The following is a 27,101-nucleotide window of genomic DNA, read 5'->3' as shown; positions in this document are numbered from 1 at the left end:
TAAGGCCCACTCTACTCGTAAAGTGGGTTCTTCCTGGGCGGTTGCCCAGGGTGTCTCAGCTTTGCAACTTTGCCGAGCGGCTACTTGGTCTGGATTGAACACGTTTGCTAAGTTTTGCAAGTTCGATACCTTGGCCTCTGATGACCTCAAGTTTGGTCAAGCAGTTCTGCAGAAGCCTGCATGCTCTCCTGCCCGTTCTGGGTTCTTTGGTACCATAATATGGACACCAGCATCCTCTAGGACGTATGAGAAAATAGGATTTTATATACCTACCGGTAAATCCTTTTCTCGTAGCCCAGCGCGTCTTTATCCTGCAGTGGTTTAGTTCAGTACTGCCTGGTTCCTAGGTAAGTTCTGCATTCTTTACTGTTTCAGTATTGTTTCAGCTGTTGCTGAGTTTTCCGCCTGTTGCCGGATTTGCATTGTTGTGTGAGCTGGTATGAATCTTGCAACTATCTGTGTATTTCCTTCTCTCGATGATGTCCGTCTCCTCGGGCACAGTTTCTAGACTGAATCTGGTAGGAGGGGCATAGAGGGAGCCAATGGCTCCTGGTGAACTCGTCTTTACCCCCATGGTACTATTATGGACCCCAGCATCCTCTGCGGACTACAAGAAAAGGATTTACCGGTAGGTATGTAAAATCCTATTTTCTCTAACATCCTAGGAGATACTGGTATTGTCTTAGTACTATGGGGTATAGATGGGGTCCATTGGAGCCTGGCACTTTAAAACTTCTTCAGAGTGTGCTGGCTCCTCCCCTCTATGCCCCTCCTACCAGACTCAGTTTACAAAAATGTGCCCAAGGAGCCGGGTGCATTCTCTGGAGCTCCAGAGAGTTTTCTTCAAAATGTATTTTAATTTGTTATTTTCAGGCAGGACGGGTTGGCACCAGTCTGCCTGCGTCGTGAGCTCTTCCTCACAGCATGCCACCATCCCTAATTGAGTGGTGAGTACTAAACCGGGGTCCCCGGTACAGATGGCGACATTAGGGCAGCAGGCACACGGCTTAAGTGCTGCTGTTGTCCCTCTATGCAAGCCCACACTGGCACTGATGCTGAAAAGGGGTTTTAATCCCATTTTCTTTGCAATTATTACCTTGCCAGTATAAACTATTGCGGGAACACTGCACGCCATTAAGGGGGCAGGGCATTTCCGGAGAGTAGGGCCAGTGGCTCATTGCGCCATTTCCTACCTCCTAGGGACCCTCAGAAGCTCCTTGTTTGGTACAAGGGTGTTTGTGGTAGGGTGGAGCGATATACTGTATGTGTATATAATAATCTAGGTCCCTTATCTAAAGTTCCTAGTTACTGGCCGGCAAAGCACTGCTTTGGCTGTAGAGGCAAGGTGTGCTGGTTTCTCCCTCTCTCTCATTCCTAGCAGTCTCTCTGGGTTACTGTGTTATGTAACCTGTTCCTGTGTGTGTGTGTGTGTGTGTGTGTATTATGCTGTACAGTATGTCAGGTAAGAAGGTCATATGCCAGTCCTGCAGCACAAGGTTTTCCCCTCCCCCGGGGGGATCTCTTGTGTGCACAGTGCAGCCCTCCTTCACAAGGAAGCAGCTCTCAGGAGCCAGCGTGGCTGGACTCAATAAAAGGAATGATTACAGACATCTCATCTGTACTGGATACTGCCAGGCAGGAGAGGCCAGATATTAAAAGAAGTCTATGGCTGATTTTTATGATCAAGAATTCAGAACACAGACCATCCTCTCAGCCCCATATACTTATTTCCCAAAAAGGAACACTACCACCAGTTCTCCAGTCTGTCTGTCTGTGATGTCAAGATGCCAGATCTGGAAGAGGGGGGGTGAATGTAAAAAGGGGCACGCTAATGTCTCAGGGAGTCGAAGCTCTTATCTACTCTATTTGAGATGTAATGAATATCCCTGATAAGGAGACAGACACAGTTCAAAAAAATATGTTTAATTGTAAATCAGAAGCTACTGCTACTTTCCTATCTCAAAGAAATGAAACACACTCTTTAGAGTAATGTGGGTTAATCCTGACAAGAAATTTCAGATCCCTATGAGGTTGCTGTCATCCTTTCCTTTCCCCCCTGAGGATGGGAAGGTGTGGGTAAATCCACCTGCAGTGGATACTTCAATGTCCTGGCTGTCACGTAAACTTCTTGCTGCCAGTGCCAGGAGCTATTTCCTTAAAGACTCTGCTGATTATAACATTGAGACTACTTTTAAATACATTTACACAGCAGTGGGAGTTGCTCAGAGACCCATAATTGCATATGGATGTATTACAAGGGCCATTAGTAAATGGACAAGTAATATACTGAAAGGTTTTGACACGACTCAGGTTTAGCTTCTTACACTCCTGTGACATGTACAGGATTCTGCAGTGGGTAGCAATCTAGGAAATAGCCCTGATCAATGCTCGCTCAGTGGCTATGGCGGTGTCGGTGTGCAGAGCGTTATGGCTGCGGCAGTGGACAGCAAACGCTGATTCCAAGAGAGGTGTAGAGAGCCTTCTCTTTACGGGTGAGGCTTTGTTCGGTGATGAATTGGTCAAGTGGATTTCACATGCCACGACTGGTAAGTCCACATATCCCCCGTCTGCAGCTCCGCCGCCTGGACGTGCTTACCCAGGCACCTTTCTGCAGTCCTTTCAGGTTGCCAGATTTAAGGGCAAGGCCAGAGGTACCTCCAACGCCGCTAGAGGACCCAGAGGTAAACCGCTCAGAATACCGGCCGCTGGTTCACAGGAGCAGTGCTCAGGCTCAGCCTCTTCCATAACCTCAGCATGAGGGTTGGCCCCAGATTCTGGGGGCCTTACATGTGGGAGCTCGCCTCAAATGTTTCAGTCACATTTGGGCAAGCTCCTGCCAGGACCCCTGGGTGACAGACCTACTCTCCCAGAGCTACAGGTTAGAGTATCAAACGCTCCCACCTCAGATTCTTCAGCTTGGGCTTACCAGTTTCACACAAAACAGTAACCTTGCAGAAGACATACGAAGACTGTTACGGACGCAGGTCATTGTTCCAGTTCCGCCTCAACTCCAATACAGGGGTTATTTTTCCGGCCTGTTTGTGATGCCGAAACCGGGTGGTTCGGTAGGGACGATCTTAAATTCAAATCACTGATCCCGTTCTTCTGAGTTTTCCACTTCAAAATGGAGTCTCTGAGAGCGGTGGTCTCGGGTCTGGAATGTCAGCATCCGGAGTCTTGCCTCCGGTTCTGGTCCCTGCGGCCTTCCTGTTAGCTGGCTGGTGTCGCTGCGGCGGATAGGAGCTGCAGCAGCGAGGTCCTCCAGTGCAGCTTCCGGGCGTCTGGAGGCCAGGGTCCAGGTCCTGTGGAGTGGAGCATGTCAGCCGGAGGTGTCTGTTTTCAAGTGTCCTGTTGCTGGAGTGCTGCGTCTGGGAGGCTGAGGCCAGCGGTAGTGGCTGTGTGCTGGCTCCACATGTGTCCTCTGTGCAGGGAGCCACCATGTTGGAGGCCAAGCCAAGCCAAGCCAATAGGTATCCCAGTTCACGTGCAGTCTTCCCTTATAAAAAGGGGTTGATGCTTAGTCATGGTGCCAGTTCTTCAAGTTACTTGCTGCTGTAAGGTACCCAAGCTCCGCGCTCACAGGTTAACCCCTGGTATCCTGGTTCTCTTGAGTCCGCCCGGTGGTCGGTTCTGTTATTGCAGTCCTTTGCTCCTAGCCCACCTGCTCTTGCGGTTTAACCGCTGGGTCCTCATCTGGTAGAGGGTCTCCATGTTTTTTATGGTGCTCACAGCGATCTTCTCTTCAAAAGTAGACTCAAGGCATTATGGGCATCTAGTGATGCCATCGGTCTCTGCAATGCTCCAGCGGTCTTCCAGAACTTTGTGAACAAGATATTCAGAGATCTTCTTTACAGTTTTCTAGTGGTATACTTGGAAAATATTCTCATATTTTTTCTAAAGATCTGAAGGTCCATCGTAAGCAAGTCAAAGAGGTCTTAGGAAGAATTTTTTTTTGCAAGTTAGAAAAGTGCACCTTTTGAGGTACCCTCCATCTCCTTTCTCGGTTATGTCATCTCCAGACAGGAGCTACAGATGGATTCAACCAAGGTCCAAGCGATTCGTGATTGGACTCTTCCTACCACTCTAAAAGGGATCCAACGATTTTTTGGCTTTGCCAACTTTTACCGAAAAATGTATCAAGAACTACTCCACTGTCATCGCCCGAATTACCATATTAACCAGGATTAGAGCTAATCCTTCGATTTGGCCACCCGAGGCTCTGAAAGCCTTCATGTTCTTAAGAGGCCTTTATGTCTGCTCCAATTCTTTGCCAACCCGATCTCAGTCGCCCCTTTCAGGTGGAAGTTGATGCTTCTTCGGTGGGAGTCGGGCGGTTCTCTCTCAGCTCTTTGAAGATAAGAAAAGTCATCCTTGTGCATATTTTGCTCATAGATTCTCCCAAGCAGAGCAAAATGATGCTATTGGTGAACAAGAACTGTTGGCCATAAAATTAGCTTTTGAAGAGTGGCGATATTTATTAGAGGGTGCTCAACACCCTATTCCTGTTATCATGGATCACAAGAATATTCTGTACCTCCAGACAGCTTGTTGTTTAAACCCATGGCTAGCCAGGTGGGCTCTCTTCTTCTCTTGGTTCTCCTTCAAACTCTTTAACCACCCAGGAACTTTAAATCGAAGAGCAGATGCACTTTCTCGTTCTTTTCAAATGGATGATTCACTCAACTCCTCTGAGAAACAATTTATTCTGAATCCGGCTTCATTTGCTTCAACTCGTACTGTTCCTCTAGCTCGTCTGGGGAGAACTTTTGTGGCACCTTAACTTTGCAGGAAATTGCTTACGTGGTCTCATTCTTCATCTTTCATGAGTCATACCGGTGGTCTTAAGACTCTCAAGTTCATTCAGCGATTCTACTGGTGGCCTCATCTTAAAACGAATGTCTTTGAATTTGTAGCAGCCTGTTCCAAGTGTGCTCAACATACAAGTACACGAACATCTCCCTCGGATCATCTTCATCCACTTGCAACACCTCAAAAGCCTTGGCCTCACATCTCTATTGATTTCATAACCGATTTGCCAGTCTCCAGAGGGCACAACACCATTTGGGTCATTGTGTAATGATTTTTGAAGATGGCTCACTTCATACCCCTCACCGGTCTTACCCTCTGCTCCTCAGCTATCCAAATTGTTTTTCTCATAAAATTTTCATTTGCGTGGCCTTCCACAGGAAATAGTTTCTGATCAGGGTCCTCCAATTCGTCACCATGTTCTGGAAAGCTCTCAGCTCTGTCCTAGGAATCAAGTTGAACTTCTCTTCAGCCTACTATCCCCAGACTGACGGACAGACTGAAAGAGTCAACCAAGATCTGGAAACTTTGTTACGGATGTTCATGTCCCCTGCTCAGGAAGACTGGATGGATTACCTCCCATTTGCTGAGTTTGCATACAATAGCCTATATCATTCTTCTACCAATTCCACTCCTTTCTTCATTAACTGTACTTTTCATCCACGAGTTCCTTCTTTCTAATCTCTCCCACCTCTTGAGGTTCCTGCTGCTGAATCCACTCTTCGTCAGTTCACTAAGATTTGGAGACAAATTCATAAGGCGCTACTTAAGACTTCCCAGAAATAAAAGACCTACGCTGATTGGAAACATAGGGCTGTTACTAGTCTCAAAGTGGAAGATCGTGTTTGGATATCCACCAGAAACTTCAGACTCAAAGTTTCTACCAAAAAGTTTGCTCCAAGATTCATCGGTCTGTATCCTATTAAAAAAGTGTTGAATCCTGTTTCTTACAAGGTGAAACTGCCTCCCTATTTGAAAATTCCCAATACCTTTCACATTTCTCTGTTAAATCCTCTTGTACCAAATAATTTTTGGGCAGCCTTCCCTTAATCTCCCAAGGTTCAAGCTGCTCAAAATGATGAATTCGAAGTTCATAAGTTTCTTGACTTCCGCAAGAGGTATGGTCGTCTCCAGTATCTCATAGATTGGAGAGGATATGGTCCGGAGGAAAGATCTTGGGTGGCTGCAGAGGATGTTCATGCTCCAAGACTGAGTTGCGCCTTTCATGCCAAGAATCTCACTAAGCAGCGTGGGTGTTCGGAGACCACCCTAAAAAGGGGGATACTGTCAGCATCGGGAGTCTTGCCACGGGTTCTGGTCCCTGCAGCCTTCTCTTAGCTGGTTGGTTTTGCTGCGATCGATAAGAGCTACAGCAGCAAGGTCCTTCGGTGCGGCTGCCGGGTGTATAGAGGCCAGGGTCTGGGTCCTGGGGAGCGGAGCATGGCAGCCGGAGGTGTCTTTTTCCAAGTGTACTGTTGCTGGAGTGTGGCGTCTGGGAGGCTGAGGCCAGAGGTAGTGGCTGTGTGCTGGTTCCACATGTGTCCTCTGTGCAGGGAGCCACCATGTTGGAGACCAATCCAAGTCAATAGCTATCCCAGTTCATAACCAGCCAATCCGATACAGGCTTCCCTTATAAAAAGGGGTTGATGCTTAGCTATGTTGCCAGTACTTCAAGCTACTTGCTGCTGTAAGGTGCCCTGCAGAGCACTCTGCCAGGTTAACCCCTGGTATCCCAGGTCTGTTGTGTCCACCTGGTGGTCAGTTCTGTTATTGCAGTCCTTTGCTCCCAGTTCACCTGCTCTTGTGATTTAACCACTGGGCCCTCTGTCTGGTAGAGGGTCTCCGTTTACGGATGGTGCTCTCAGCGATCCTCTCTTCAGCATTGTTTAAAAATCACAAGTCATCTTTTCATTCAGTATTCTTCAGCATCGTTTACAAGTCACTAACCTTTCAGAATTCACTCAGGCTTCTCTCCTAGTCGTTGTGTATGATTGAGGTCTCATTAAAACTGAATTCCTCTTTATTCAGTGTATCATTCTCGGTCATTGTCCTCATTGCCTACTCCTCTACATATTCAGGCCCAAGTCTTCAATCCATGTGTAAGAACTACATTCAGCCACCTTGTCTCCTTCCTTTGCCGATAGCTGCTTCCCCAGTCAATGATCAGTCGTCAGATCCCCAACTCAAGCCAAGCGTGACATGGAAGAAGGGGAATTCCTGGTTCCTCTGGATATTAAGGATGCATATCTTCACATCCCAATATGGCTGCCTCTTCAGGCTTACCTCATGTTTGCACTGCAGGACAGTCACTACTAGATCCAGAAGGCAAAATATAAATGGAAGAGAGAATAGCGCTTAATAAAAATGGAGGCGGCCTGGGTGTATTCTGGTGACTCCCAATCACCCAAAATACTAAGGCGGCACTGCATAATCCACCTACCTGCATCTAAAGTACCAGGAGAACCCTACCAGGTCCTGCGGCCGGTGTTTTGCATGAGGGGAGGAGGAAGGAATTCCGTAACCTTCCAATTTTTTGCTCTTCTCATCGCTCCATGCTGGGAGCATGACACGGTACGGTTCCAATTTTACTATACAGTGAATCTGTCACTTTTATTGGATACGAGTATCTTATGAATTTTAACTAAATAAACCAACTTTTTTGAACTACTACACTATATGTGCTTTTCTCTTCTCTTTATGACAAATACCTCCATATAAGGAATAATTCTGAACTAGTTGTGGGAGAAGAATTGTCATCTAGAAAGAAGAAGAAGAAAAAAAGAATTTTCCAAGTGAAACACAGAATTTATTTTTTGAACTATCCATTAAGACTTTCACATAATTTTCTTAGAGTGGGAGCGCCAACGGTGTATTCAACAATTTACTGTTGACTACTAGATCCAGGCCTTGCCTTTCGGTCTCTCAATGACACTGAGGGTGTTATCAGGGGTGATGGCAGAGATGTTGCTACAACTCCACAAGCAGGAAGTGAACATCGTTCCATACTTGGACGATCTCCTCATAATGGCTATGTTCAGAGCACAGTTGATGGAAAAGATCAGCCTTCCAACACGACTACTCACGGATCATGGGTGGATTCTCAATCTGCAGAAATCCCACCTAGAACCTACGCAGAGGCTTCAGTTCCTAGTAAGGATACTGGACACGGTGTCTCAGAAGGTGTTCCTTCCTATGGACAAGGCAAAGATAATTCAGACGATGGTACGTTCCATTTTGAAGCTGAACAAAATCTCGGTACATCTTTGCATATGCTTACTGGGAAAGATAATGGCCTCCTACGACGCAATTCGGTACGGTAGAGACCATGCATGACCATTCCAGCTGGATCTGCTGGACAAATTGTCTGGGTCACATCTGCACATGCGCCAGGTGATATGCCTTTCACCAAAGGCCAGGATTTCCCTTTTATGGTGGTTGCTGATCTCCTCCTGGAGGGTCGACACTTCCGAATTCAGGATTGGATTCTGTTGACAATGGATGCAAGCCTCCATGGTTGGGGTGCAGTGACCCTAGGGGCTTGGTTCCAATGAAGGTGGTCTGATCAAGAGGCTTCCCTTTCAATAAATGTTTTGGAACTCAAGGCAATTTATAATGCCCTTTTGCTGACCTCTTTATATCCTTCATTATCAGGCCATACAGGTATGGTCGGAAAACGCACCAACTGTGGCATACATAAACCAACAATGAGGTCCAAACAGCAGTGCTGCAATAAGGGAGGTGTCACATATACTCCTCTGGGTGGAGCGTAATCCTAAGGCCATTTCCGCCATATTAATTCCGGGAGTAGACAATTGTGGAGCAGACTTCCTCGGTAGACACGATCTGCACCTGGGGGAATGGGGCCTCTACCCGCAAGTGTTTCAGAAGATATTTCATCAATGTGGGCTACCCGCAAATTGACTTGTTGGTTTCTCAGCTGACCAAGAAGCATCTGCGTTACTGTTCTGGTACAAGGGATCCACAGGCCACAGCAGTGGACTCTCTGGCGACACCGTGGATTTACTGGTTGGTGTACTTGTTCCCTCCAGTTCCTCTAATTCCAAGAGTTCTCAAAGGACTTAAAGGGACAGGGTTCAGGCAATTCTGAGTGCCCCAGACTGGCCCCGCAGGGATTGGTATGTAGACATTCTAGCCTTATTACTCGTAGGACCCTGGCCTCTGCCAATTCAGGATGATAGTCTTACGCAAGAGCCGTTCGTCTATCCAGACTTACCACGGCTACGTTTGATGCAATGGATGTATATTGGGAGGATTTTTGCCAGGAAAGAGATTCCGGGCTAGGTTATCTCGACTATGCTCCAAGCCGGCCAGATGGTCGCATTAAAACATTACCATTGCATATGGAAGAAATGTGTCTCTTGGTTTGAGGGTCAACAGTATTCTACTGTGGATTTTCATCTGGGACATATCTTGCACTTACTGCAGGCTGTTGTGGATGTGGGCCTACGTTTAGGCTCCATAAAATTTCAAATCTCAGCCTTGTCTTTTTTTCCATGAAACAATTGGCTGTTTTCCCAATGGTCCAGATGTTCTTGACAGGTGTCCTTCATATTCGACCACCCTTTGTGCCTCCCACAGCGCCGTGAGTTCTCAAGTTGATTCTGGCCTTTCTCCAATCGGTTTGATTGAATCTTTCCACAAGGTGGACATGGAGTATTTGACATGGCAGGCTGTCATGTTGTTGGCCTTGGCCTCAGTGAGGCGTGTTTTGGGATTAGGGGCCTTATCCTGTAAGAGTCCTTCTCTCGTGTTTCATGAGGATAGAGCGGTGCCTAAAATTCGCTAGAAGTTCTTGCCTAAGGTGGTATTAGCATTTCATATCAATTGGCCGATGATGGTTCTGGTTGTCACTGACACGTCTATTACACCAATGTCCTTGGACGTGGTTCGGGCTTTGGAGATTTATGTCAAGAGGCCAGCTCGACTCAGAAAATCAGACTGCTTTTTGTTCTCTATGATGCTTCAAAGATTGGTTGTCCTGTTTCGAAGCAGTCTATTGCGTGTTGGATCAGGCTTACGATCCAACAGGCTCACTCTTCGGCGGCTTTGCTGCTGCCTAGGTCTGTTCAAGCCCACTCACACAGTCAGTGGGTTCTTCCTAGGTGGCTTCCCGGGGTGTCTCGTCTTTGTAGTTATGCTGGGCAGCTACTTGGTTGGGTTTGAACACGCTGTAAAGTTTTAAAGGTTTAACACCTTGGCTACTGAGGATCTTCAGTTTGGTCAATCAGTTTTGATGGGGTCTCAGCACTCTCCCACCCAGTTTGGGATTTTGCAACTTCTCCATGGTACTAAGACCATCCCAGTATCCCCTTGAACATTAGGATTTTAATACCTACCGGTAAATCCTTTTCTCATAGTCCATAGGGGATACTGGGTGCCCACCTCTGTGCTTTGATATTTTTCAGCAAGAGTTGTTCTTGTGTGTTGTAGTTTGGGTCTGCTTTTGCTGTCCCTATGTTCAAGTTGTGGTTAGTGTTGCTATCCTCTTGTTATGTAGTGTGCTGGTTCGTTCTCTCACCACTTCCTTGTCTCTTTCCGCCTTTCAAAGTATGTCCGTCTCCTCGGGCACAGTTTTCCTAGACTATGTCTACAGGAGGGGCATAGAGGGGAGGAGCCATCACACTCTGAAGAAGTTTTAAAGTGCAGGCTCCAATGGACCCCATCTATACCCCATGGTACTAAAACCATCCCAGTATCCCCTACGCACTACAAGAAAAGGATTTTCCAGTAGGTATTAAAATCCTATTATTTCAGAATAGCAGGGCCATCCTCAGTTTAAGGTATCACTGCGAAGACGCCGTTTCGCATAACAATAACCTTAGTAGGAACTACCCATTTGTATTGTACATTTTCTTGGGTGGAATAGACGCCTTTTGGCCAGTGTCACAGGAGAAATATGTGGAAATATCTGCAGATTATCCAGGCACTCAGCTGTGGATGAGGAAGGCAAAGCAGCCTGTAGAATGCATTCTTTAATATGAAAAAAAGTGGAACCTGAGCAGAGTGTCCCTCTGTGCTTGGATAGGGGCCTGTTTGGAATTTGGGAGTCTATGGATCCTATCAATAAGAAGGTCCGCGGCAGAAGCCTTCAGTGGAAGTTTCTGAAAAGAGGACCGTGGCATAATCATAAAGCTCAGCATTTGTAACAGAATCCGGAATGCCCATTTTTGTGATATTATTTCTCCTAGACCTGTCTTCTAAATCAACGACTTTATCACGAATAGAGACCGGGTCATCCTGAAGGGTGTCATGTGCTGAAATCAGATCTTTGTGAGATGCAGCAATCTCATTCATCTTATTCTGTACGATGTATAGAGCGTAGAGTAACAGGACCATCTACAGTGTCTTAAGATGTCTTCAGCCATTACAGCTGGGCTGTGCGTCTGACAAGAAGAAGCAGATGATGTAGTGGTCTCAGAAGAACCACCTGAATTTAAGGTACCAAAGGGATGGACAGGTGGGGCCGATTTGGTACCTTTTAACCTTTTTTGGAGGCATGATAAGCCGGCTACAAAGAGACTGACCTCTCAGAGATAGGAAAATACAAACGATCTATAAATAAAAGGAGCAGTAGTAAGCTGTCAGGATGACTTCGTTCAAAATGACATTCTTAGTGTGACGGGGGCATCCGTGCCAAAATTTCAAGTAAACATGATTTATTGCAACTCAAATAACACAGTAATGACCGAGAAATTCCATTAGAGGTCAGCGTGATCACAGACGTAAAGTACTCAGTCCAGAGAGACACAAATGGCAAAATATATTCAGTGGATAAATCCACAAAATAATGGCACTCATTCCGAGTTGATCGCTCGCTAGCTGCTTTTAGCAGCAGTGCACATGCTAGGCTGCCGCCCTCTGGGAGCGTATCTTAGCTTAGCAGAAGTGCGAACGAAAGGTTAGCAGTTCTGCTACTAAATATGTTCCTGCAGTTTCAGAGTGGCTCGAGACTTACTCCTTCCTTGCGATCACTGCAGTCTGTTTAGTTCCTGGTTTGACGTCACAAACGCCCTGCGTTCGGCCAGCCACTCATGCGTTTTTACCTGGCACGCCTGCATTTTTAGCGCACTCCCGGAAAACGGTCAGTTTACGCCCAGAAACATCCTTTTCCTGTCAATCACACAACGATCACTTGAGCGATGAAAAAACGTCGGTCGGCCTTGTGTAAAACTGCATAGTTTTGTGTGAAAGTACTTAGTGCTGCGTACCATGCGCAGAATTGCCGATTTTTCACCTAATCGCAGCGCTGCGAAAAACGGCAATGAGCGATAAACTCGGAATGAGGGCCAATATACTGTGAGTTGTAATCAGAGTGTAATGAGCTGTACTCAGACGATACTTGATACTGGGCTCTGCATGTAGACTGAGAGGAAGTAGATGATAGTGGTACCATATAAATAGAAGGTAGTGTCACCTCCAGGCAAATGCTTCAATTTAATGTAGTGACCCCGGTCCAGCCATCAGGACACTTATTTATATTAAGCCTTATTGAAGGCAGAAGGCAAAGCATGCGATGGCCGACACCAGGATATAAAATGGCAGCCACCTTACTTCCCAATATCACCGCCGGGCGCCAGTGACTGTGGGCAGCCCGTTCTGTCCCCAGTAGTAGCGGGAGCTGAGCACCCGTGTTATATGGAGAGCAAGTACTCCCGCCTTAGCCAAAAGCGCCTCCAAGTCAGGTGTCTGGAGCGTGCAGGAAAGACCAGGCGTGCACAGCCCCAGAATACAGCCCATGGCTTCATAGGCGTCACTAGGCTGCGGCAGTGAACAGTGCCTAGAGTGAGCAGAGCAAGCGGCTTTAGGGCAGTAGGAGTGGTGGACTTAATAGATTGGGTCTTGGTCCCAGCAGCGACTGAGAGTTATCAGGTACGTTAGATAAGAAGCCACTTACTGAGGAGAGCTCCAGAAAGCACGTCTGGATGGACTCAGGCCATGCCCCTCTTATTTATTGTTTTATATACTAACATGGGTGACAGGTGTGGAATATCACTGCAAAGGCAGATCTAATCTCTCTCATCAGACTGCTGTGTTCCCTGCACTCTCACTCAGATGTTCACTGCTGCCAGTAGCACACGTGTGAGAAGCAGAAGTATGGCGGCAGCTGTATAGATTCTGATGTGTAATTCTCTATATCATACTTACTGTACACACAGCATCCTTATTACTATTGAGGATTTAGAGGTAAGACACTGATGATGGGGGTGTAAAAATAGAATTTTAAGTACCTATCAGTAAATCCTTTTCTCTTAGTCTGTAAAGGATGCTGGGTTCCATTTAGTACCCTTGGGTATAGATGGGTCCTTTGGGAGCCACTGGCACTTTAAGAGTTTAATAGTGTAAGCTGACCCTTCCCTCTAGAAACTGTGCCAGAGGAGACGTACATACTTCGAGAGAAGGAAATACACAGATGGTGAGATTCACACCAGCTCACGCATAACAAAAAGGAAAGCCAAGCTAACCAACTTGGAACAGTTCAGCAACAGCTGAACCAACAATACTGAACCAAATAACAATGCCGGAATACGAAGCACAGGGCGGCCGCCCAGCATCCTCTACGGACTACGAGAAAAGGATTTACTGGTAGGTAATTAAAATCCTATTTTTTCTTACGTCCTAGAGGATCCTGGGGTCCATTTAGTACCATGAGGATGTAGCAAAGCTCCCAGTACAGGCGGGAGAGTGCTAAGGTTCCTGCAGAAATGCTTGACCAAACATGAGGTACTTAGAGGCCAAAGTATAGAACTTTTAAAACTTAACAAACGTGTTCGACCCTGACGAAGTAGCTGCTCGACAAAGCTGAATAGACCGAGACACTCCGGGCAGCTGCCCAGGAAGAACCCACTTTACGGGTAGAGTGGGCCTGAACAGATTTTGGAATTGGCAGTCCTGCCAAGGAATAAGCATGCAGGATAGTGAGCCTGATCCAGCGTGAATTGTCTGCTTAGAATCAGGACACCCAATCTTGTTAGGATCATAAAATACAAATAGTGCATACGACTTCCTGGGACGAGTAGTTCTCTTCACATATATTTTCAAAGCCCGCACGACATCCAAGGACTTTGAGGTAATTGAGGTGTCAGTAGCCACTGGCACCACAATAGGTTGGTTGAAAAGCCGACACAACCTTAGGGAGAAATTGCTGACGCGTTCTGAGCTCAGCTCTATCCTCATGGAAAATCAAGTAGGAGCTCTTGTGCGACAATGCGCCCAATTCTGACACACGTCTGGCAGAAGCCAAGGCCAACAACATGACCGTCTTCCAAGTAAGAAACTTTATGTCAACCTCCTGTAAAGGATCGAACCAATCCGATTGCAGGGACTGCAGCACCACATTTAGATACGAAGGTGCCATAGGAGGCACAAATGGTGGTTGGATGTGCAGAACTCCTTTCAAGAAAGTCTGAACCTCAGGGATAGCAGTCAATTGTTTCTGGAAGAAAATAGACAATGCCGAAATCTGGACCTTGATGGAGCCCAAGCGTAGGCCAAGATCCACACCCGACTTCAGAAAGAGGAGAAAATGTCCCTGTTGAAACTCCACCATAGGAAACTTCTTGGATTCACACCAAGACACATACTTTTTCCAAATCCGATGGTAATGCGTAGACGTTACCCCCTTCCTAGCTTGGATCAGAGTAGGAATATCCTTATTCGGAATGCCCTTTCGAGCTAAGATCTGGTGTTCAACTTCTATGCCGTCAAACGTAGCTGCTGTAAGTCTTGATAGGCAAACAGCCCCTGCAGTAGAAGGTCCTCTTGAAGAGGAAGAGGCCTCAGATCCTCCAGCAGTAATGCTAGAAGATCCGCGTACCAAGCACGCCTTGGCCAGTTCAGAGCAATGACGGTCGCTGGAACTCTTAATCTTTTTATAAGTTTGAGAATCCTTGGGATGAGTGGAAGTGGAGGGAACACATACACTGACTGACACCACTTTACTTTCTTCTGGCTTTGTTAGGGGGTGGTGGCCATGCTGCGGGAGTGAGCAGTCGCCTCGTGGTCTTGCGATCAGCACCCTCAGGAGCTCAGTGTCCTGTCAGCGGACTAGGGAACCATTAACTCTTCAGGAAGTTGGTTCCTATTCCCGACCCCCCCCCCCCTAAGTCCCACGAAGCAGGGAGGTTGTTGCCAGCAGCCTTCCTGAAACCTAACTAACTCTAGAAAATAAAAAACTAATAAAACTTCTAGGAGCTCCCCTAGCTGTGACTGGCTCCCCCGGGTACATTTTCTAAACTTAGTCTGGCAGGAGTGGCATAGAGGGAGGGGCCAGCCCACACTATTAAACTCTTAAAGTGGCAGTGGCTCTCAAAGGACCCGTCTATACCCCATGGTACTAAATGGACCCCAGCATCCTCTAGGACGTCAGAGAAAGTAGATTATAACCTAGCAGGTGATGATGATGATTACAGGGTATCATATGGTGTATTGCATGTAAAGTACCTTGTTCCACACCTACTCTGCTGTAGCAATATACCTTATATAAGGGTGAGTAACACTTGTACAGGCTTACCAGCGTATGAGCACACACATAAAGGAATGCTACCTTACCAATGCTTCCAGGAGTAACGTTAGGAGACATTTCACTGATCCATCAGCTCATATGACTGATATTATTGTTCATCTAGAATCTCCAATTCATACGATATGTTCCCCATCCATTGTTTTACATTGGTGCTGACATAGGACTTGGCGAGTGACTACATCTCCATTTATACTTCATGGTTAGTTACCAGTACAAGAGAGAGATATATCTAAGTCTTATTATAATATTACATTTGTTATTGTGAGTGTTCTCAGGAGGGTGGACACAATGATCGTCTGAGACACAATATTATAAAGCCTTCATTAAAAGTTATGTTTTATTATACACACACATTTACAATTAAGTGTCCCAGAGAGTCGTCTTCTCCTATTGTTTACAAGATTAATATTGTTACAGAAAATGTCACATTTCCATAATGTATTTTATTTCCAGCAGATGGACACACAAGCAGGAATATCTCAGAAGGACATCAAATGTTATCCCCGGATTGTGACATAAAAGATAATGACAGTAGACAGGATTCTCCAGGAGATAACCCCATTACCCCAATTATACATCCAGCTCTATCAGCTGATCCCTCTGATCCTGGGAAATGTTCTCCTGATCACTCTGATATTGGAGCATCTGTTACAGCTCTGAGAGTAGATACAGAGTTTCCCTGTTCTATAGATGCCAAATGTTTTACACAGAACACAAAGCCTATTAACCCACGCACAGGTAAGGCAGGTGAAAGGCCACTGATATGTTCAGAGTTTGGGAAATGTTTTGCACACAAATCAGATCTTGTTACACATCACAGAAGTCACACAGGTGAGAAGCCATTTTCTTGCTCTGAGTGTGGGAAAAGTTTTACCTGGAAATCCCACCTTGTTATACATCAGAGAAGTCACACAGGTGAGAAGCCTTTTCCATGTTCTGAGTGTGGAAAATGTTTTGCACACAAATCAGGTCTTGTTATACATCACAGAAGTCACACAGGTGAGGAGCCATATCCATGTTCTGAGTGTGGGAAATGTTTTACCTGCAAATCACAACTTGTTACACATCAGCGAAGTCACACAGGTGAGAAGCCATTTTCTTGCTCTGAGTGTGGTAAATGTTGTGTAAGTAAATCACATCTTGTTATACATAACAGAAGTCACACAGGTGAGAAACCATTTTCTTGTTCTGAGTGTGGGAAATGTTTTACACGGAAATCACATCTTGTTACACATCAGCAAAGTCACGCAGGTGAGAAGGCATTTCCATGTTCTGAGTGTGGGAATTGTTTTGCAAACAAATCAGATCTTGTTAGACATAACAGAAGTCACACAGGTGAGAAGCTGTTTTCCTGCTCTGAGTGTGGGAAATGTTTTGTAAGTAAATCACATCTTGTTATACATCAGAGAAGTCACACAGGTGAGAAGCCATTTTCTTGCTCTGAGTGTGGGAAATGTTTTACACAAAAATTAAATCTTGTGAGACATAACAAAAGTCACACAGGTGAGAAGCCATTTCCATGCTCTGAGTGTGGGAAATGTTTTGCTCACAAATTACATCTTGTTAGACATCAGAGAACTCACACAGGTGAGAAACCATTTTCTTGCTCTGAGTGTAGAAAATGTTTTACACGGAAATCACAACTTGTTACACATCAGCAAAGTCACACAGGTGAGAGTCCATTTCCAAACTCTGAGAAATAAATAAGCTCTTGTTGCACACAATAGACATCACTCAGGTGAGGAACCATTTTAATCTTCTGGAGTATACTTATCATTGCCATGCGTTGTTCTTCAAGGTTCTTATCCTATCTCCTATGCTTTTTGCAATATACATGTTACCACTGGGTGAAATAATCAGATGTCATGCCCTCATCTACCACTGCTCTGCAGATGACCTGTGTTTTGCTCCAGGTACTGAGAACCCAGTACCAATCCTAAATGGTTGTCTAGCTGAGCTCCAGGTGTGGGTGATGCCAGTTGGCTGTGACACAGTCTTGGTGAAACAGGTCCATATGGTAGAAGCTCACCGACAAAGGGCAGGGCTACAGCTCAGCTTTGTTACCAACCAGACATACGCTTGTGGGTACAGAGTTACAAAATGCTGATCATGTACGAAATCTTGGTGTCCTGGATGGTGGAGTGACACTTAGACATCACGTATCAGCCACAATCAGATCCTCATCTGAGGAACATAGCCAAACTCCAGCACTTATTTCCCTCAGAATATCTTCCTACAGTCATACATGCACTTGTATCATCACACATAGACTACTGCAATGTCCTCTACCTGGGTCACCCAGCAAAATAATTGCACCGCTTGTAGCTTGTACAGAATGCAGCAACCAGGCTATTACCTAACCAGCCCGTTCCTGCCACATAACACCCAATCTCTGCTCCCTTCACCGGCTGCCTGTAAGATGGTGACTCTATTACATAATCTTACTGACTCTCCCAGCCCTACATGACCAGGGTCCATGGTAACAGAAGCAGCTTCTGCCTCCTTACTGCCCTGCTTGCTTACTTCCATCTGGAGACAAAGGACTGTTACCAGCAGTACCAAGAATCCCCAAGCAGTTCTGAGATGTCAGAGGGGCAGAGAGGGTGGTGGCAGTAGTGCTGTAGCGGGGGCTGTCTGTGAGTAATATTGTCCCCAAGCAGCGCTAAGGTGTCAGAGGGGAAGGCAGGGCAGTGGCAGTAGTGGGGGAGGATAAGGAGGGTGGCAGTAGTGACAGAGGACAAGGTGGGTGGCAGTTGTGGGGTGAGATGTGGCAGTAGTGGGGGGGGGAGACAGGGTGGATGGCTGCAGTGCAGTACCAGGGGCTGCTGGAGACAGTAAAGAGGTGTATGGGTCCCACACCGAATCAGTTGATAATTAGACTTAATGATGATTATTCTTCCTTATTTCTAATTAATCCCTTGTATGTGTTACTATTATTTGCTGTGTCAGCCTTTATGTGTGTTCTGTGTAATAATCCTGAAAGTAGTGCTGCTACCGATCTCGTATCATTTGTAGTAACTTTGAAAATATGAGATATGAGGTGCACTCTGGAAGCTTACAGGGGGTTAATCAGAGATGATCGCAGATGTGACATCATGCAGCCCCTGGAAAATGGTCCTGGCCCGCCCACGTTCACCCTTCAGGGATGCGGCCACAATGTGTGTGTCTGTGCGGCCACTGCGCACGTGCATTTTGTCACCACCAGTAAACTGCTGCGGGCCGCTATTGCGGTTGGGCCTGAATGACCCCCATAGGGTTTTGGCTCTCCTGATATCTATATCTATCTGTTATACTTACCTGCAATGCTATAATGTAACTTGAATTGTTTCTGTGCTTTAAGGATATTTTATCCATGTTGTGCAGAGTAAAGTATTTTTTAAATTTAAAATATAGAGAAAAATCTGTGTATTAAAGATATGAAATAAAGTTGTTTAAAAACAAAAGATTTCCGTTGAGTCTTTTTATGTGTCTGTGTATTATCTTATTTCCAGATAATTGTCGCTATGGTGACAGAAACAATTTCCTGTTAATGTGTCACTTGTAGTGTTACTTTTGTGTCCAGTGGGTGGGCTCGGAAATGTTATCCATTTCCTCACAACCCCAGTTGCTGGAGAAAATGAAGGAGGAGCTGTTGGCGGGTCACGTTCCGCTTGAGTTGACAATTTTCTTACCAGCAGGTCTTTCCACCTCTGCAGACTTGTGTCCGGAAAGAGAGATACAACGTAGGCTTTAAACCTAGGATCGAGCACGGTGGCCTAAATGTAGTGCTCTGATTTCAACAGATTGACCACCCTTGAATCCTGGCAAAGCGAATGAAGGGCTCCATCCACAAGTATTTCCAGGGAAGACGTTAAGTCTGAGGGACTATGCACAGGCCCAAATGATAATTGTTTTATGATCCTTATATGTATGAACCAACCGATAGAGGGAATAATCCAAAAGTGTTAATATCAAAGATTAGCTAATCTGGTTGGAGGTGTGCCATTAAGCAAATTGCAATGACTGGTTAGGGGGTTTAGAAAAAAACGCTAGTGGGCTTATATCTAAAGAAGCCTTAATGTGTGGCGCACTCTTTTTTCTTTATGTTTCATGAATTAAAACATAACTTATTTTTATTTAAGATAGATTTTTCAATATGCATGACATAAGGCAATGAATTGTCAGCCTGGAAACAGTTTTACAGCTGCGCCCTGCAGAGCGTTACTACTGCATACAACCTAATTGCTCCCTGCAGAACATCACTACTGCATACAACCTAAGTGCTCCCTGCAGAGCGTCACTACTGCATACAACCTAAGTGCTCCCTGCAGAGCATTATTACTGCATACAACCTAAGTGCTCCCTACAGAACATCACTACTGCATACAACCTAAGTCCTCCCTGCAGAGCGTTACTACTGCATACAACCTAAGTGCTCCCTGCAGAGCGTTACTACTGCATACAACCTAAGTGGCCTTTTCTGGTAACCACTATGTCTTACAATGACCACTTTGTTACTACCCATAGCGTATCACACGTTAAGACAGTGTTACTACCTATAACTTATAACAGTGGGATCGTTCTCAAAGGCACAAAGAAACATATATGTTCAATTCAGCACATATGTAATAATATTGGTATTGAGAGGGAATGTTTTCCTATAACCAACCACCTAACACCAAAAGCAGATCCACCACTTTCTCTCTCTGGGTATTTTCTGAGCTCTCATCAATCATTCAGGAAATGGTTGCATATAAATACTTATAACCTACTATCCTACCTCACTGCTCATGCCCAATACCGTCTGATCCTGGAAGCCAAACAGCTGAGAGCCAGGTCAGTAGCCGGTGGGGGACCACCAGGGAATACCTGGTGCAGTAGGTTCAGAACTAGGAAAAACTCCTGTCTAACATTGACAGCAGATTCACACTTTATCTATTATTCCAACTTTACTATCAGAGGCATCCCATAGAAAATCCATAAGGGTTGAGATATTGGAATATTTACATCAGCTCGTTACAGTATGAGAATGCTGATTTATATACAGGAATGAAAAACTATACCTTAAACACACTTTAAATACACTTTAACATGGAGCCGCTGCGGCCGCTACACTTAATCCTCAGCCTACGTACTTTTCACACCGTTAGTGTACAGAGTCCCGTACCGAGTACGGACTTTGTGTACAAACGTCGCACTGGCTGTACAAAGTACACACAGTGCATACACACCCAATGATACACAGTGAACCCTTAACAGTTATGCAATGTTATACTATTACACTTTAAACCTTAGCAGGGAAAGGAAGACACAACACCAGATTGCAATTAAACTACTGGGTACCGACACCACAGCATATTATTACGGAAAGGGGGTTACAATAACACAGCAATACAATACAAAAGAATAATGGCTACAGTCAATGATACATACTTGATTTGATTTCGCTGCGCTACCCAGTCTGGTCCTCAGTCATCTGGGTAGATAACTTTAAGAGTCTTGTGTGACCAGGCCTGCAGCAGGCATCTTTTATACAATCTTCCAAAACTTAACACAATGGACACTGTAATCTCTTTGTCCATTGGACACAGGGATGGTCATTTACAGTACAGGAGAGGTCATAGGTCGGTTTGAATAGGTGGGCGATGTCTGTTCAAGATGCACTTGTGGGTGGTCTCCTCTGGCTTCCCGCCGCATACATAATGTACAGTAAATACAGTTTATTTCTATATTCTGCTCCTGCACATAACTATTGGCAGGAACATGCGATCTTCAAACCAACACCGGAATATTACCCTTAGAATACCCTACAGCTGGATACCAAACACCACCTTATAACCTTGTTCTGTCCCCTCCTATCCTGTAAAGGTGAATCCCTTTGTTCTGTTACCATTTAAACTGCTGCAACTTACTAATGTGGTGCAGGGAGACTATGTGTACATTGTGCACTATTTGGACTAAATATGTAATGTGTTTTGATAGCTTTCCATGTGTTCACAAACTCTACTGTAAATACTCATACCACGCGCTAATGTGCAGGACCGCGGGAGCGACCATATGCAAATTGCAGATATGCGCATGCACGGCAGAACAAGTACATGCGCTGAGGCCATCTGTGTGTAGTTTGTACGTGATGTGTGTACTGCAATATTTTTCAGCTTTGACAGTCCACCCTTTGTCAGTCACTAATAACTGCCACTATCTAATCAATAAACAGAAAAATATCTACACAAAATATCCACACAATATCTACAGAAGTGTGGATGGTCGGGGGAGAGTTGTAGGTGGGAAATATATGACCTAGAGGGATAGTAAAAAGCATGTATGTATGAATCCATGTCTGGGGGCATGTATCATTGTGCTGTATATGTAATAAGCTTCGAGGTATTGCAAAGTACACATTAAATCCTTCTCATCCCATATTAAGGGTCTGTAAATGGGCCATTAAACACTACCGAGCTCTTTTTGGCTTCTGGTTCCAACAAATTGGGTGCACATTTAGTTGATGATACATGGAGGGGGAAACATAAGTGAGTGCTAGTATATGTGGATATCACCTGTCGACTATGTGTGACATTAACTGGAGGTTGCAGAGATGAAGATAAGACACATATATGAAATACATTCACATAAACATTTTGGGTAGTGCTGATGTCTTTTTCCGGATGTATGTATCTGGGCAGAGGGGGAAACAAAAGAAAAACGGGTGAAAGAAACAAGCCATGAAATTAATTTGCAATCCTTATCATATCACTGTCTCTATGGATGGGTCATAAATTAAATCTGCTGCTATAACAGCTCCTTAGACTCATCAGAGTTGTGCCATGCTTGCGCCGCATTAGAATTCGAACACACCTAAATATCGAACCAATTATTATGACGACTCCCAGGATACAAAGGAGAATCTTTCCTACTCTCATAATAACATTCTGAGCCCACTCTCCTAAACCTGAGAACCATTTGCGTGGGTTCAACCATGAGACCCAGCCGGTCAGTTCATTACTCACAGTCGCTAAGGTAAGGTTGTGCTTTCTCCTGAACTCCCACTTCAACTGCAAGATATCGTCCATCTTTCGATCTATAATCTCCGTGGGGTCGTCAGAGCTGTTCGTAATATATATACAGCACTTCACACCATATTGAGTTGCCAGAGTAACACAGTACCCACCTGACACGGCTGTGATATAATTAAGGACCATTCTGTGCTGAATCAGTTCCTTCTTGTAAGCTTGCAACTCCCTTCCCATATACCTGAAGGTGTCGTCATACATCTCAGTGATATTATCTATCAAGTTCGCTAGCGCATGGCTATACCTATAATTTTTAATTCCTCTGGCAGTGATGTCTAATGCAAGAAGGAATTGAATCCCAGTGGATTCGTGGATCAAATCAGAGGCTGCGTGGTCTGTCCTATCTATGAGGTGTCTCTTGATGATGTGTTCATAGTGAGTATGAGTATAAGGAGCCTGAGCACTGTGGTAAACGTCTTTTATCTTATTATGGGTTATGGTAATGACCTCTGGCAGTACTCTCCCAATATAACACAATCCCTCTGAGCTCGGGGCAAGCCACTTGTACGCCTTCCTCCCACATATGAAATAGGCATCATCTGGGAGAACATAGGGGACAAAATATAACATCACCATATTACAAATTTTCCAATTAAAGAAACCAATCCCTAGTTCTCCCATCTGCTCAGTACAAGTATTGGGCTGGATGATATGAGCACAATACCCTGGCGATACTTTTCCAACCCACATGGTCTTGCTTCCATGAGTATACCTATACCGAAAATACTTCCCACTGTTGGCTATTTGGCGTACAAGTTCAGAGTCTATGGGTATCCTATCAGCTCTGTTTGAAAAGGTCATTGTCTGGTTATTCCACATCACTTCCCAATTTCCCAGTTTTCAGTAATTCAGTAATTGGAAATATTAAAATATAATAAGGATCTGTCTACATGATACTGGTGGAGCTTCAAACTAGGGGGCCTAGAGATATTGAATTTCTTGTCCACCGGTCTCCCACTCCGTAATTCGAGTACCTCATCTATTGCTAAAGGGTACGGTACTAATCCTGACTTGCTCTGACCTTGAGGTACCTGTGAGCACACCCAGCATTGTGTCTGGTTTAAGACCTTACCCACTAGTGAGTGGTAATCACTCAACGGATGACGGTCCATGTCGATATTAAGGTTGCACTGACATCTCTGGATGCACCCATCCTCAACTATATTCTCACAATTCCTACAAATACAATATTCATCAGACAATAACCCCTCACAGTGCCACCGAGCTCCCTGACTACCAGAGCGCTTACTGATGCCAGCCTGTACTAGTGATGCGCTGATCCTGAGATCCTACAAATTCATACTTGCCATCAGAACCCATTCCTGATCCCGACTCGACCTCTCTGGGACCCTCACCAAAACAAACTGTCCTTATCAAAACCAGAATTACTAACAGAACCCGAAAAGTAGTCTCTTGTGATCGATCCATTTCGTTAGGGGAAAGGAGGAAAATAAGAAGGAGAATAGAAAGGAAAAATGCAGGGGGAGGTGAAAAAAGAAAGTGGTATGACAACCGTTCTAGGTCTTGTTACTCTTTGTGCTCAGATGCCATTCAACAGTCCTGCCTCTCAACTTTCCCGGAACAGACACTCCAGTGATACGAGATTCTCTACACTCTGCTCTTTGTCACGAGTTCTCTCTGGGTCAGCGACCTTCTTGCAGTGGGACGAGTGGACCCAAGTCTCTCTTTCGGGGACCTTCAATGCTGTTGTGCTGGTTAACAAGACTTGGTATGGTCCTTCCCACCTGTCTATGAGGCAACCTGAGCATAAGAAATTTCAAATCATCACATAATCCCCTGGCTCAATGTCATGACAATTACTGTTCGGTAGGTCAGGAATCACCAGCTTTAAATTTCTTTGTTGATTTCTTAGCTGCTGGCTCATCCCAACAAAATATTTCACAGTCACTTCATTATTACATTTCAAATCATCCTGGGGGTCTATCATTACATGAGGTTGTCGACCAAAAAGAATTTCAAAGGGTGATAGGTTAAGGGGAGACCTGGGATTGGTTCTGATGCTGTACAACACTAGTGGCAAAGCTTCTGGCCACGACAATCCAGTTTCAGCCATTAATTTGCTCAGCTTGTTCTTAATAGTGCTGTTCATTCTCTCCACCTTTGCACTCGCCTGTGGACGGTACGGAGTATGCAGCTTGCTATTAATTCCCATCAGTTTGCACATGACCCGAAAGACTTCACCTGGATACCATATCTACACACAAATTCCTGCACAATTTTCTTTGCAGTGAACGTAGCAGTATTTGTGGCAGCACGGAACGCTTCTACCCAGTTGGAAAATACATCAATACAAACTAACACATATTTTAAATTGCTACAGGGTGGTAACTGTATGAAATCGATTTGTATTACCTGAAAAGGTCTGTCTGTCGGAGGGATATGGGATGGCTCTGTTGGTATTGTCTTTCCAATATTCTTCCTCAAGCAGATAAGACATGTCATTGCTTTCTTACCTGCATGAGAAGAGAATCCTGGCGTACACCAGTAGGCTCTCACCAGCTTACACATACCCTATTTGCCCAGATGAGTCAGACCGTGTGCCGCATCAGCTAAGCTTGGAAGATATGCTCTGGGGGCCTCGGGCTTACCTTGTCCACCTGCTCACAGTCCTGAGGATTCCTAGCCATACCCCTTTGACCTCCAGACTGCCTTTTCCTGTAAAGAACACAAATCTTGCATTTCAATTAATTGTTGTGTGTTGATCGTGTTAAATGTCATCAGTGATGTGATGTTCATTTGTATAGGGGTGCTGGCTGCTGATTTAGCAGCTTAGTTTGCCCGGCTGTTACCAAGTGAAATTGGGTCTTGGTTGTATGTGCTTTGCACTTGATAACAGCCACTCTGTCTGGTTGTTGTATCGCTGTTAGAAGCCTTTTTATGTGGGACGCATGCGCTACAGGTGTGCACGCTGCCGTCATGGAATTTCTGAGGCACCATAGGGCCCCCGAAATCATGCACTACTCCAAAGGCATACCTAGAATCCGTGTATATATTAGCTGACTTACCCTTGGCCAATTCACACGCTCTGGTTAGGGCACAGCTCAACAACTTGTGCTGAGTGCGTTGGGCCCAGGTGTTCAGCTTCTATGATACCTCTGTCATCTACGACTGCGTATCCAGTACACAAGTCTCCCGATTCTGTCTGTCTGTGGCAGATACCGTCAGTGTAGAAGGTAAAGTCTACTCCTTCCAGTGGGTTGTCACTGATGTCAGGTCTCGCTGTAAAAGTCTGATTCAGGTTTCCATACAATCATGCGTATCAGTATCTGCACTAAATCCTCCTTCACCATTATTCTCCTCCACCCTCTGTGCCTGTCCAGGCACACTTGGCAAGTAAGTTACAGGATTTAGTGCGCTGCATCTCTTAATGGTAATGTTTACCGGGGCCATCAGTGATAATTCCCACTTTGTAAACTGAGCAGATGAGACATGTCTGGTTTGGGCAGAGTTCAGTAAGGCTGATACTGCATGAGGTGTATGGATGGTCAGGTCATGTCCTAACACTACGTCCTTACTTTTACTTACTAGCAAAGCTATCGCTGCAACACTTCACAAGCAAGTGGGGAGAGACCGCGCTACAGTGTCCAACTGTGCACTGTAGTAAGCTACCGGCCTGCTGGCATCACCATGTCTCTGGGTTAAAACTCCTGCCGCGCACCCTGCACTTTCTGTACCGTATAATTCAAAGGGCTTCCCATAATCTGGCATACCTAATGCAGGTGCCTGTCATAGGCACTGTTTGAGTCTCTCAAATGCCAGTTCGGACTCATCTGTGTGCGAGACCCGTTCTGGTTTGTTGGAAGAGACCATCTCTTGCAAAGGTAAAGCCAGTATAGAGAACCCTGGAATCCAGTTACGACAATACCCACACATTCCAAGGAAAGTGCAGATCTGTTGCTGGGTTTGTGGCAGAGTCATGTCGCGAATTGCCTGTATTCTATCAGCGGTGAGGTGTCTAAGTCCTTGAGTCAAGCAATGTCCCAAATATTTGATCCTGGTCCGGCACAACTGCAACTTATCCTTTGAAACCTTGTGTCCTGTTTGGGAAAGATGAAACAGAAGCTGTTTCGTGTCTTTCAAGGACGATTCGAGTGAGTCAGAACATAACAATAAGTCTTCGACATACTGAATTAGCACTGATCCACTCTCAGGTTGAAAGGATTGTAAACAGTCATGCAAGGCCTGAGAGAAAATACTCGGGCTGTCAATAAAACCTTTGGGGAGACGAGTCCAGGTGTACTTTATTCCCCTGTATGTAAAAGCAAAAAGGTACTGGCTGTCAGGGTGAAGAGGGACAGTAAAGAAAGCAGAACAGAGGTCCATGACAGTGAAAAATTTTGCAGTAGAGGGAATTTGCATAAGGAGGACAGCTGGATTGGGCACTACGGGGAATTGGCTCTCAACTATCTTGTTTATCCCCCTTAGATCCTGCACTAGCCTATAATCCCTCCCCCCACTCTTTTTCACAGGGAAGATGGGATTGGCGGTGCTGGACGTCCTGACTAGGATGCCCTGCTGTAGCAGCCGCTCTATGACAGGGTACACTCCAAATTCTACCTCTGGCTTCAGAGGATACTGGGGAATTTTTAGAGCTATCCTACCATCTTTTACTTGTACTACTACTGGAGCTACATTCGCCATCAATCCAGTGTCCTGTCCATCTCTGGTCTAAAGGGAACCTG

General features: G+C 45.3%; 1 protein-coding gene across 3 annotated transcripts in view; it reads left to right on the top strand.

Annotated features, from left to right (window-relative positions):
- LOC134984221 (oocyte zinc finger protein XlCOF22-like) overlaps positions 1-18,792 on the top strand; it is a 38,710-nt gene extending 19,918 nt beyond the window's left edge. For 2 of the 3 annotated variants that reach the window (XM_063949850.1, XM_063949851.1), the window contains exon 5: positions 15,803-18,792. In XM_063949850.1, coding sequence (XP_063805920.1) covers positions 15,803-17,052 — 1,250 coding nt within the window. In that variant the 3' untranslated portion in view covers positions 17,053-18,792. The remainder of the gene's footprint in view (positions 1-15,802) is intronic. The other variant, XM_063949852.1, reaches the window with a different exon arrangement.
- Positions 18,793-27,101: the final 8,309 nt, after the last annotated feature.

Source organism: Pseudophryne corroboree (assembly GCF_028390025.1).
Source record: "Pseudophryne corroboree isolate aPseCor3 chromosome 3 unlocalized genomic scaffold, aPseCor3.hap2 SUPER_3_unloc_40, whole genome shotgun sequence".
Lineage (NCBI taxonomy): Eukaryota > Metazoa > Chordata > Amphibia > Anura > Myobatrachidae > Pseudophryne > Pseudophryne corroboree.
This window is presented reverse-complemented; position numbering and strand designations above follow the sequence as displayed.